The following is a 13,624-nucleotide window of genomic DNA, read 5'->3' on the forward strand; positions in this document are numbered from 1 at the left end:
ATATATGGCCTTCTGCACTTGAAATATTTTGATTGATTTGGTGGATTTACATGCTTTTCAGAGCACTTCCAAGGATAGCACTCAGCATGTAGTGAGGGCTCTTAGGAGTCCATTTAGAAATTTACCTATAAAAATTGAAATCAGGTGGCAGTTTTATGTAAGGCATCCCACCAATCAATACTTCAAATATATAATTTAGTGAGTGGGATTTATGTAATAAGAGTGTTATTTTCATCTCTTAAGTGACTATTTATATTTTCTCACTTGCTTCTAGAATATCACTGAGACTAAGAAGCAGGCAATTTTCGTTAACAATTGTGTCGTCCTCAAGATGACAAAGCAAATCATTGATAATTTGGTATCAATGCAGATCTTAGTTTTTTCTCCTTCCATATGTTAGGTTATTTTCACCGGATTATTTTACTGGCTCCTTAATTCAAGTTGAGATTTTAGAAATCTTAGTCTGTAGTTCTCAAGATGATTAAGTATGCACTAAAAGAGTGGGCCTGGAAATAAAATTGCATAAGTGAAATTAAATTTTTCTCTCAACTTGCCAGTATGCATTTCTGGACATGGTTATCCTTTATCTATTACAATTTCCTATTTGGTCTTTAGCAGAATTAGATCATGATGATTAAAATCTGTCTTCCTTGTTAATTTTCTTTTATAACCTTTTTGCAGTGGCCTTGTTTTTTCTACTTCAAACAACTCAGCTTGGGTGTTCCAAGAAAGATAAAAGCCTTAAGTTTATTTTAAACATTCAGATTACTAATGTAAACTCCTTTAAAAAGGTAATTTTTGGGAGGGGGTGCCTGAGTGGCTCAGTCGGTTAAGCGACCCACTCTTGATTTTGGCTCAGGTCATGAACTCCAGGTTGTGAGATGAGACAGCGGTTTGGCTCCATGCTGGACGTTTAGCCTACTTAAGATTATCTCCCTCCCTCTCTCTGCCTCCCCACCCGCCTCTCTCTCAAAATAATAATAATTTTTTAAAAGGTAATTTTTTTGGAGTAGAGGTTTAGGAAAGTCTCTAAGAAATCAAAGTTTATTTTTTTTAGAAACCAAAATTTAGAGTAAATTTTCATTGGGCTAGAAGGATTTTTGGTCATTAGTGGCCCTGAAAAACAAAACAAAACAATACGGGACTGGGATTTTTAAAACTACCTTTTAAAAACACTGTAATGTATGTCTGAAATTGAACTGCTCACAGACATGTAGAAGATAGCTCTGTTTTAGAAGAATTCAAGGATTGGATCTGTATGTGTAGGGACTACAAAGTCCTGTTGTGATTGGACGGGAAGTAAACATAATTTATTTTACTGAATTGTGATTGGCTAAAAACCTTTTCTTTCCACGATAGTCTCTATAATAACTGAATCCGGAGCCTTTCCCTGTTGTTGTTTGTTTATGATTAGTGAGTTTGAGGTATGTGCTAGTACTGAAAGAACTCAAATTGGCACAGAATTTGTAGATTTTAGGGACATTGACAGAAGCCCTCAACAGGGCGTTTGACATTTTTACCACAAAGCAGTAGCGAGGTGTAAATCTCTGAAATGTAATTAGTATCGTTGCAAACAGGAAGGATGAAAGGATGACAGTGTTTTCTTCATTTTCATTTGGAGTCGTGCAGTGTTCTGCAATGACTGTTTTCAATGGAAAGTGTTGCTCTGCTTTGTTTTCAGTGGAAAGTGTTGCTCTGCTTTGCTGCTAGGACTGTTGTTTCAGGCGAAATTTGGGCTACCTCAGGTGGCGCGCACCATGTGTTCTGAAAAACATTGCTCTGGACATGCGGGGTTTAGCTGGAGTTTATTTTGTGACCCAGGGTGGAACCAGCACGATTCACTTTCTCCTCCCCCCCTTCCCCCACAGACACTTTTGAGGGAGCGGCGAATAGCGAGGTGACCCTCAAATCCTCTTAATGGTGTTACCAAGGGAGAGCATTCCTTTCTCCCACCCCGCTCCTTACTTCTTAGCCTGGCTGGTCCCACAGCCCCCTTGGCAGCGTCCTCGGGCACTACTTTCCGTCTGTGGTGGTTCCTCCGACCCTTTCCCGAGGCTCCCTGCCCCCGCCCGCGCCGGCGGAAGGAGACGCACGGCGCTCGCAGCCTGCCAGTGGATGGGGAGGCGGAGTAGTACTGTCCACTGCGAGGTGGCGGCAGTGACTGGGGCTGCCTCAGGGCTTCCGACGGCGACGGGGGGTGTGGGGATTTCTGTCAGTTTGTGTGTGTGTGTGTGTGTGTGTGTGTGTGTGTGTGTGTGTGTGTGTGGCTACAGTCAGAGGCAGCTAGTCGGCGAGTCTGGGGGAGTGTTGAGGAGTGTGAGAGACCGAGGTCGCTGTGCCCTTCTGGGCAGAGCGTCCGGTGCGCCCCCGAGTCCGCACTCGCTTGCTCGCGGGGCTGCGGCCGTCCCCCAGTCCGCTCTCCTCAGCATGGGCGGCCGGTAGGAGCAGGGTTTCGCTGGTTCCCTCGCAGTGGAGGAGGCAGCAGCAGCTTCAGCAGTGATGGCTATGGCGGTGGAGAAGCGGCTGGAACTGGTGGGGAAGCGGTTCCTGTGTGTGGCGGTCGGCGAGGAGGCTCGGCCGGAGCGCCGAGAGAGTGGACGCTGCTTGCGGGGCTGGCGAGCGGGGGTCATCCGAGCTGTGTCACACAGGGACAGCCGCAATCCAGACCTGGCGGTAAGAGAGCGAGTGCCCCTCAGTCTCCCAGCCCACGCCCGCACTGCTGTCTCTGGCAGCACCTTGTCTGGTTACCTCTGGCACCTCCCGCAGCCCAGCCAGCTGGCGGTCACGCCCCTCTTTGGAGCCGTCGTCGGCTTTGCCCTCATCCCCTGCTGGGGTCTCCCATCTCCTCGTGAGTAGTTTCCCCGGTGGGAGCGGTGCCGGAGCGGGACCCCCGAGGCTCCCGCACAGGCCCCGCCAGGCCCCGCCAGGCCCCTTGGCCGCTGCCTGGGAGGGGTTCGGCGCCCCCGCAGTGGCCGTGGAGACCTTACCGAAAGGCGGGGCTGTGAGCCAGTGCCGCTGGGGCAGGTGGGGGTGGCAGACAGAACACAGACCACTCATGGCGGTAGGGGGCCATCTTCACCAACATCTCTTTCCTTGAAAAAGTCTTAACTAGTGTAGGGTTTAGAGACTTAAAACTTAGGCAGTAAGGGTTGCTGAGAGGGAGGGAGAAAAGGAAAGAGACACATCTATGGTGTTTCAGGCTGTCCTGGGATTCGTGTGTATTTTCCAGGCAAAGGCTGTGTGAGTGGTGGCATCTTGATGAAACCTCTGTCTACAGATGCTTGTATTTCTAATTGGAAACGATGAAAATGAAAATTTTTGATTTGGAGGGTCATAGAATTAACCCATCCCTCCCTCCATTCCTTCCTTCCTTCCGTTTGTTTTTTTTCCTGTGGGGTTGTGGATTTTTAGAAAGTAAATAGTGTTTTAAAATTCATCCTGGGTTTTATACAATTGTAAATGAAGCAAGAAGTATTATAAATTAAAATGTTATGCCCTGCCGAACCTTAAGGGTCTTTTTCTTTGCTTTCTTTTCCTTTCATATGATACTGCCAATATTTTTTTTCAATAATGTAGGAATGTGCACCATTTCGAGACGGGATATCCTCTGATAGTGTTCCAAGGACATTTTCACTTGGGGACAGGTTGGAAGGGGTGGAGTAGAGGCTAGGCATTGAGTAGTCTTCTCAAGGTTGATTTGCGAGTACATAATCCACAAAATTTATTGGTAGTGCCTTGGGGTATTTAATTTTTTACTGAAAGCTTCAAACATGGTAATATTTTCTTTCCTTTTGTATATCTGCGAGTTTACATTTCCAAATTCACTTTAATATCTGTCTATACATGTGTGTACCTATTTTAATATTTTTCTTGGTTTCCGACTGCTTTTGTAAATCTGTTTCATGACTGTAGTCAATGATACGGTTTCATTGGGCAGGTACTAATGTTGACTTGATATTGCAAAATAGGCTTGTTTTGCTAATAGGTATTTCTAATAGGAAATAAGCAGAATAAAGGTGATTTTGAAGATTTTGCTTGGTTAGTCTTACTGGAAAGAAGAAAAAGCAAATCTTTAAAAAATTTCTCATCTTAATGGTTCTGCAGATCGTGTCAATTCAGTAAGTTTTTTTGTGTAAAAAGCATGTGCTGAATTTATCTCTCTTATTGTGATACGATGATTGTCTTGGCTTTTGTGTGGAAGCTAGTTGGATTATGGTTTAGCATTTTAAAATTATTTCAGAGCAAACCTGGAATGATATTTTGTTTTCCACAGTATTTTGTTTTAGTAGATGAATGAAAATTGGGAAATAACAATTTTAAATTATGAGTATCACTTGTGACAGCCAACTTATCAAAATTAAATATATTAAAAACTTTCTTGCATGGAAATTTAAATGATATAAAGAATGGATTTATGTTTATCACATATGTAAAAGGCAAAGTATTAAGCTGGGTATTTAAAAATGAAAAGTATATGTGGATAGTGGGAGAGAGGAAAGAACAGGGATGAATTTTCTCAGGTGATGGAAATGTTTTATATCTTGATAGTTATAGGGGTTTATGTATTAAAACTTGAATTGTGCACTTAATAGCTGCTTTTCACCATATACAAATTTTACATAAAAATGCATTTTGAACCATAACTATGTGAACCTCCAGCAGTTTCTCCTAATTTTAAAAAATTAATTTTATTTTAGTAATCTTTACACCCAACGTGAGACTCGAACTCACACCACCAAGGTCAAGGGTTGCTTGTTCTTGGGACTGAAAAACCAGCCAGATGCCCCTCCAACAGTTTTCCTTTGTCTACAAGTCTTTATTTGAAAATCTTTTTATGTGGTGTAACTGAGTTTTTTCAGCCTAGAACCTACAGTTTTAGAGTTATTCCCAAACTTTCTTGTTTTTTTTTTAGTTCATATTCCCTAAATTAAATGAAATGAAATGTAGAACAGGTTAGCATCAATATACTGTAATTCCCCTTTTAGACTTTTTTTTTTTTAAGATTTTATTTTTAAGCAGTCTCTACACCCAAGGTGGTGCTTGAACTCCTAACCCTGAGATCAAGAGTTGCATGCTCCACCGACTGAGCCAGCCAGGCACCCCTTTTAGACTTTAATTACTGGAGAATAAATTTTAAAAAGCTTTATGAATTATATGAAAAATGATGGTATAACTAGGGTATTTTTGTGTTTTTGTTTTTTTTAAAAAAGTTAAATATATGTAATTTAGAACCTGCAAATGTATTAGAAATCTTAGTTGTATTTATGGCACATGATTTGAAAGGGTAACTATCAGAACTTGAAAATAGTTTAGGGAATACTTTATCTCAAAAGTTAATCATTCTTATTTTTGATCTTATGTTTTAAGAGTTATGTGTATTAATGTTCTGTCACTGCTGTTAATTAACACAAGTTGGTGTTTTAAACAATACAAATTGATTATTTATAGTTCTGGAGATGACAAGTCTAACATGGGGTAAAATCAAGATATGGTAGAACTGTGTTCTTTTCTGAAGGTCCTAGACAAGATCCATGTCTTTTCCTTTTCTGGCTTTTAGAAGTACCCTACATTCCTTGGTCTAGGCACCTTTCCCTCTGATTTTCTTGCCCCTCCCTTCTACTTTTTAAGTACCCTCGTGATAATATTGGGTTCACCTCAATAATGAAGAATAATCTTATCTGCAAAAATTGATTTACTTTTTGCTTGTTTTACTTCTCATCCGTAACCTATCAGCCATTTATGTATGTATGTATGTACTTATTTATTTTTTTATTTATTCAGCCATCTAGTCATCTACCCACTCACCTTGATGCTTAGGGTGATTGCATCATTATTTCAAGCTAACTGTTTAAAGTGTATTTTTTTTTTAAAGATTTTATTTCTTTATTCATGAAAGACAGAGAGAGAGAGAGAGAAAGAGGCAGAGGGAGAAGCAGGCTCCCAAGGAGCAGGGAGCCCGATGTGGGACTCGATCCCAGAATCCTGGGATCATGACCTGAGCCGAAGGCAGCCGCCTAACCATCTGAGCCACCCAGGTGCCCTGTATTTTTAAAAAATATGTCAGATTTTTCAATACACAAAAGTAACAAAAATTGTATTTTGTTTCATACACCAAACACATATATTTGCTTGTTTGTTGGGGAATTTTCTGATGGTCACTTAGTGACAAGATTTTAAACTGTTCTAAACTATGTACCTGCAGATGAAAGTTATTTTGTAGATCTTATGGGTCTTAAATATAAAGAAAATTTTTGTGTTTAGGAAGTTTAAAGTGACGTGTGATTTTGTTTATAAGGAAGCCTTTTCCGTTTTTAGTCCTATTATGTTTTTGCTTAGCTATTTTTTCATTTAAGTTTCATGTTGAGTTGGTAATATTTGATTCCCTTAAAATTTTGTTAGGATAAGTCTTTAGGTAAGTCTGAAATTTATAATGGTCTTGTGATATTGATAATGCTAATTTCTGGTCTATTCACAATGAATGAATGAATGAATGAATAACTTTTACTTCGTTGCTCAGTATGACCTGGATGAGTTAACCGTCAGGAAAATTGGTTAGCTGGTAGGTAGAAGGACTTTTATGTCTGATTTGAGTACATAGACTATTTTTTTCTCCTCTCTTGAATTGTTGTATTTGGTCCCAAAAGACTTTGGTATAGTAAAAGGAGTGTATGTAAATTGTAGCTATCTATGGTGGCTATGGTGGCTGTGGTGGTACGTTGTAAACAGTGCATTTCAGTTTTAACCACTAACTTAGCTTGTTTTAAAAGAAGGTAATCACCCTATAAATGGTGTCATTTGTATGTTTCTTTGTAAAATTAATTAAATAAAGGTCTTTTTTTCCCCTCTTTTGACCTGTCATATATATATTCTGGCACATAATTTGGTTTCATTAATTTAAAATAGAGACTTTTTGGGGCGCCTGGGTGGCTCAGTCACTAAGTGTCTGCCTTCAGCTCAGGTCATGATCCCAGGGTCCTGGGATTGAGCCCTGCATCGGGCTCCCTGCTCAGCGGGAAGCCTGCTTCTCCCTCTCCCGCTCCCCCTGCTTGTGTTCCTTCTCTCACTTTGTCTCTCTCTGTCAAATAAATAAATAAAATCTTTAAAAAATAAAAAATAAAATAGAAACTTTTTAAGTTTATTTAAAATTTAATTTTATTAAATTTTTTAATTCAATTGAACTAAAGACATTTTACCATGAGAACTCTGTTCTTACCTTCATATAGTGATATCATTGCATTTGACAGTAAAAATGTCCAGATATTTCAATGTAATTGAGAGCAAGCATATAGCTATGTTTATAGATTTATTACTTTTTGACAGTTTCAAGTTATGTACAAAGGTCTTCAACTCTCAAACTCATACTCATTTCTTTCCCCTTACATGTTTATACAGTATCTAATATTTACTTAGGTGTTCATTGAATGATAAATAAATGAATGTCATAAATTTCGTGAATACTTTAATTTATACTAACCATCTCAATTACCTACTACTATTTACTATAAATTTTGAGTATCTCTTTTTTTCTTCTATGGCATTGTATATCTTGGTGGTTATTTCCCCAATATCTATTATGTGTTTGACTAAACCATGGGCCATGGTATTCCTTAGATAATCAGGTAGTTGAATTCCTCTGGCTACATTGATGGGTATAGGCCCTAAATAATTAGGTACAATCAGAATGAAGTTAAGTACAGTATTGTGTGGGTGTGATGCTGAAATTGCCACAGCCATTTCCCTGCTTTAAGGTCAACCAGTTTGAAGACAAAGCTGACAAACAGATCAGATTGTTTTCTGAAGCCTAAATACACTGTTGGATTTTTCACCTACAGGATTTTTCATTTTGGAAGAGTAAACTTATTTTATGTCTCTTTGTCTTGTTTTTTTCTGTGGTACTAAAAGCATTTTAACTGATACACATGGTAAAATTCCATTCCATTTTTTTGGAAAGCACACGTAAGGAGCATTTTCATGACATTCTTGTTGTCTTTGTTATTTGATGTTAGGACGTTTATACCGTTGTCATTAACTTCAATGGTGATTTTCAGGGAGGATGATATGTTCTGCTTTGTGTCTTGATGTATCCCAAAGCTTTGAAAAATTGTTTTAATGCATGTAGGACATATAGATATCTAACTTTCTAAATAATGACAAATAAGAAAGAACATTTTGAATTTTTATGTCAGGAAGAATCTCTAAACCCCTTATAGTTAAAAAGAAATTTCAGGGGGTGCCTTAGTCAGTTACGCATCTGCCTTCAGCTCTGGTCATTGAACCCAAGGTCCTAGGATTAAGCCCCACGTCGGGCTCCTTGTTCAGCAAGGGAGTCTGCCACTCCCTCTCCCTCTGCCTCTCCCCCTGCTTGTGCGCTTGTGCGTGCACTCTCTCTCTCAAATCAGTAAATAAAATCTTTATTTTTTTAAAGATTTATTTGTCAGAGAGAGAGAGCACACAAGCAGGGCGAGAAGCAGGCAGATGGAGAAGCTGGCTCCCTGCTGAGCAAGGAGCCCAACGGGGGACTCGATCCCAAGACTTTGGGATCATGACCCGAGCTGAAGTCAGATGCTTAACCCACTGAGCCACCCAGGTGTCCCAAATAAATTTAAAAAAAAGAAAGAAAGAAAATAGAGAAAAGAAATTTCAGGAAAGAGGTATTATTAATATTTCAGAAATTAACAAGAAATTAACTTTTAGTTTTTAGGTCATATACCATAAATGTTGTATATTTCTATTCTGTGTTTTTGTTGGCCAGATAAATACCTATCAGTATACTCTTCTTTAAACGTAGTTCTGAAATTCACATAGTTTTGTACTAACAGAATATTTTAATGATTCACTAGGAAAACCTGACTAAATGAACTTTTTAAAAAGTAAAACTTAAAATGAACTGAATAGTCTTGTTTTGTGAGAGAAATATTAATGTGCTTAATTTTAGGGTGCTTAGAAATTCTACAGGTTTACATGCAACATAGGTACTTTTACATGTAATATATATGTCATATATGCACTGTTACCATATTCAGCTATCACTATATATGCCCTATATAACTTTATAAAATCCAACAAATTTTGAACTCCACAACCCATCTAGTTGGAAGGGTTTGAGATTAGGTATTGTTATGTAAAAATTAATACTGATCTTTTAAATTTATTTTTATTTATTTTTAGAGGGAGTGCATACACAGGAGGGGGAGGCAAAGAGAGAGAGAATCTTTTGTTGTTGTTGTTACTGTTTTTTACTGTCAAAGGAGAGAGAATCTTAAGCAGGCTCCACATGCAGCATGGAACCTAACATGAGGCTCAATCTAATGACCCTGAGATAATGACCTGAGTGGAAATCAAGAGTCGGACACTTAGCCGATTGAGCCATCCAGATACCCTTATACTGATCTTTTTTAATGGTGGTGATTTAATGGTAATAGATGTTAACTAATTTCATTTGTTTCAAGATTTGACAATGATTATATTTCTGCCTGTGATGTTCAGATAAACAATTGTTTTCAATGTAGATTTTTAACAAACATTTTATTTGATAAAAAGTTCTTAATGTGATAAATCTTTAAGGTTTACATGATTTGCCTTTATGATTATTTACTAAAATATTAAAATGGAACATTCCTTGAAATTAGCTAATTGGATGGAATCTTTAAAATTTTTTATATTGTAGCTATTTTTTAAAATTATTCTAGTAAATCCATTGATGAAAATCTTATGTTTATTTTATAAGTAGAACCTATTGATTTAATTATGGAATAAGTGGTTAATTAGTAGAAAACAGCTTAAAGTTTTGAGCATAACACAGTCTAGTCCACATTTCTTAATTAGTTGGAACTAGGAGTCTTATAGGAATTTGTTGAATTTGAACAGGGTAGACAAATGCTCTTATACCTCTTATTAAAAAGTGTGAATACAGTGAAATCTGACTTTTGGGGTTTATTGGCTAGTAGACCACTTTAGAATTAATAAAAGTTTTGGATTACATATTTCTTAATACATTACAAATTTCACGTACAGTATTTCATCTGTATTCGTTCAGATCAGCCCGATGAAACAGGTCTTAATAGATCGTCTTTTGAAATCAGTTTGAAGAAATAGGAATCGTGTATAAGTGTATATAAATACATGTTACTTATCACCATAAAAGACCTTAAGTTTCATTGAAATATTTCTCAAAAGTACTTTTAACATTTCACTTGATTTATAATTTGGGTCTCAGTTTTCTCATTTATCTAGTCAGTGAATGGAATTAGTCTAGACTAGTTTTTTCTGTTCTCTAATTCTGGAATTGTGATATTAATAGTTTCTATCTGGAATGTCCTGGGATAAAGTGTTTATTAAGCAGAAATAAATTTCAGATCCCTCCCAAAAGCTCCTAATTCTGAGTTAATGAAATCTCATTATGATATACCTTGTACTATATTACATGGACCACAATTCCTTACTAAAATAATGTGATTTCTATTTATTGTTTTTTTGGATGCTCAAGATGAGTTCATAAGATTTGAATATTTGTGATTATGGAAGTTGAGGTAGAATAAATATCCCAAGGCTACCTACAATATTAGGCCTTGAAATAATTCAATATGTATTTTCTCATACACTTGGAGGTGTTTATCAGCTGTATTTAATTTTTTGATGAAAATATTCTGTAGTTCAAATTGACTAAAAGGAATGAAATGCTACTTCTTTAAATGATTAGTAATTTGGGGCGCCTGGGTGGCTCAGTTGGTTAAGCGGCTGCCTTCGGCTCAGGTCACAATCCTAGTGTCCTGAGCCTGCTTCTCCCTATCCCTCTGCTTGCCACTCCCCTTGCTTGTTCTCTTTCTGTCTCTCTGTCAAATAAATAAATAGAATCTTAAAAAAAAAAAAAGATTAGTAATTCACAGACTTTCAAAGTTAACAACAACAAAACAAAACAAAAAACCCAGGCCCCTTTATTGCTATAATAAATATTCTCCCTGGGGTTCCTGGCTGGCTCTGTCCGTAGAGCATGTGACTCTTGATCTTAGGGCTGTGGGTTCAAGCCCCATGCTGGGTGTAGAGATTACTTAAAAATAAGATCTTTTTTAAAAAAAAATTCTCCCTGAACCTTTGCTCTCTTTTGATTTTTGTTAGCCTCATGATTCAAGTCCTTTGGGAACTTCTTCCTTTCCTGATTATAGTTTCTCCCATCTTCTTAATTTAGTATTAGAGATTCAGTCCTTTGCTTACTGTTTTCTTTTGTCTTGTTTGTTTTTTAACTCTTGTTATTTTCTTTAGAGAATTTACTCGTACTTGCTGCACTAGTCACAAGTCTGCAGCTTAAGCATTGGCCTATTTGAATCCACCATCTCTACCTTTTTTTTTTTTTTTTAAGATTTTTATTTATTTATTTGAGAGAGAAAGAGTGAGAGGGAGCACAAGTAGGGGAAGTGGCAGAGGGAGAGGGAGAAGCAGGCTCCCCACTGAGCAGGGTTCCATCCCAGGACCTGAGATCATGACCTGACCCGAAGGCAGATGCTTAACCAACTGAGCCACTCCAGGTGCCCGTCTACCTTCTTCTTTGATGACTTTACATGAATGTCCCACCTTTGAGTATATATAATGTTTCTAAAGTGTTAATTTATTACCTTCTTGTGAAATTAGTGCCCCTTTGAGACTTGACTTAAAGTAATCTCATACTGGCTTGAAAACTTTCATTCACTTTCACCTTTCCACCACCTAGAATGTCGGTATTTACTGAGTTCTGCTAACGTCTTCCTTCATATTGCAATCTTCCCCCCTTTCTGTGTTTCTTTTTCCCAATTTGTATTGCCATTGGCTATAATTTTTATTGCCCTACACGTATATTAAGTGGTCTTTTTACTTTCAAGTTTCTTCCTTTTCTAGTCTGTTCTATGCAGTAGACAGATTCCTCAGACTGAGTTTCCCATTAGCTCACTTCAGTAGTTTTTCTTTTGCTTTTCCAATAAAGTCCAAACATCATTACCCTAGTGTACCTCTTCAGTCTTGCCCCTATCTTTTGAAATTTAAAATTCACTAATCTCTTATGCAAACTGTTCATGGTGTTAAGTGAAAGTCTTGTTGGAATTTAAAAACTATTATAATCAACTTTATGAAATTATAAAATGTGTTTCATGTTTACTTTCACATTTCATTTGCTGATGAAATTTCTGATGTCAAACTCATAGGCATATTCTCATTTGTTAAAAATGGTATTACTTTTTATCTTGAGAAGTGCCAGTAGTTCATTTTTGCTTTTGTTTCCCTTGCCTCTAGAGATGTGTGTAGTAAGAAGTTACTGTGCCGAGGTCAAAGAGGTTGCTGCCTGTGTTTTCCTCTAGGATTTTGGTTGTTTCCTGTCTCACATTTAGGTCTTTCATCCATTTTGAATTTATTTTTGCATATGATGTAAGAAAGTAGTCCAGTTTCATTCTTCTGCATGTTGCTGTCCAGTTTTTCTAACACTATGTGTTGAAGAGATATTTTTCCCTTAGATATTCATTCCTGCTTTGTGGAGGATTAATTGACCATATGGTTGTGGGTCTATTTTGAGTTTTTTTTGTTCTGTTCCATTGATCTGCATTTCTGTTTTTGTGCTGGTACCAAACTATCTTGATTACGGCTTTGTAATATACCTTGAGGTCTGGAATTGTGATGCTTCCAGCTTTGCTTTTCTTTTTCAAAATTGCTTTGGCATAAACTTCTGTACAATGAAGGAAACAACAGAACTAAAAGACAGTCTACGGAATGGGAGAAAATATTTGCAAATGACATATCTGATAAAGGAAAGGGTTAGTATTCAAAATCTATAAAGAACTTACCAAACTCAACATTCCCCCAAATAAATAATCCAGTTAAGAAATGGGCAGAAGACATGAACAGACATTTTTCCAAAGAAGATATCCAGATGGCTAACAGACATATGAAAAGATGCTCAACATCACTCATCATCAGGGAAAGACAAATCAAAACCATTATGAGATACTACCTCACACCTGTCAGAATCACTAAAATTAATAACACAGGAAACAACAGATGTTGACAAGGATGCAGAGAAAGGGGAGCCCTCTTTACACTGCTGGTGGGAATGCAAACTGGTGCAACCACTCTGGAAAACAGTATGGAGGTTTCTCAAAGTTAAAAATAGAACTACCCTATAACTCAGTAATTGCACTACTAGGTATTTACCCAAAGGATACAAAAATACAGATTTGAAGGGGCACATGTACCCTGATGTTTAGAGCAGCATTATCAACAGTAGCCAAACTATGGAGAGAGTCCAAATGTCCATTGATTGATGAATGGGTAAAGAAGAGGTGCTGTATATGTATATGTGTGTACACACACACACACACACACACACACACACACACACAATGGAATATTACTCAGACATCAAAAAGCATGAACTCTTACCATTTGCAAAGATGTGTTTGGAGCAGGAGTGTATTATGCTAAATGAAACACGTCAGTCAGAGAAAGACAAATACCATATGGTCTCGCTCATATGTGGAATTTAGGAAAGAAGACAGATAAACACATGGGAAGGGGGAAACAAAAAAAAAAAGGAGAGGGAAACAAACTGTAAGAGACTCAAGGATACAGAACAAACTGAGGGTTGAGAGTAGGAGGTGGGCTGGAG

At 37.6% G+C, this 13,624-nt stretch overlaps 1 protein-coding gene across 4 annotated transcripts in view; it reads left to right on the forward strand.

Annotated features, from left to right (window-relative positions):
* Positions 1–2,251: 2,251 nt before the first annotated feature.
* JMJD1C (jumonji domain containing 1C) overlaps positions 2,252–13,624 on the forward strand; it is a 270,901-nt gene continuing 259,528 nt past the window's right edge. For 3 of the 4 annotated variants that reach the window (XM_073886201.1, XM_073886202.1, XM_073886203.1), the window contains exon 1: positions 2,252–2,673. In XM_073886201.1, the coding sequence (XP_073742302.1) occupies positions 2,500–2,673 (174 nt within the window). In that variant the 5' untranslated portion in view covers positions 2,252–2,499. The remainder of the gene's footprint in view (positions 2,674–13,624) is intronic. The other variant, XM_073886204.1, reaches the window with a different exon arrangement.

The sequence above is a fragment of the Callorhinus ursinus genome, unplaced genomic scaffold (genome assembly GCF_003265705.2).
Source record: "Callorhinus ursinus isolate GAN/ISIS: 27379988/994484 unplaced genomic scaffold, GSC_fseal_2.0 scaffold69, whole genome shotgun sequence".
Lineage (NCBI taxonomy): Eukaryota > Metazoa > Chordata > Mammalia > Carnivora > Otariidae > Callorhinus > Callorhinus ursinus.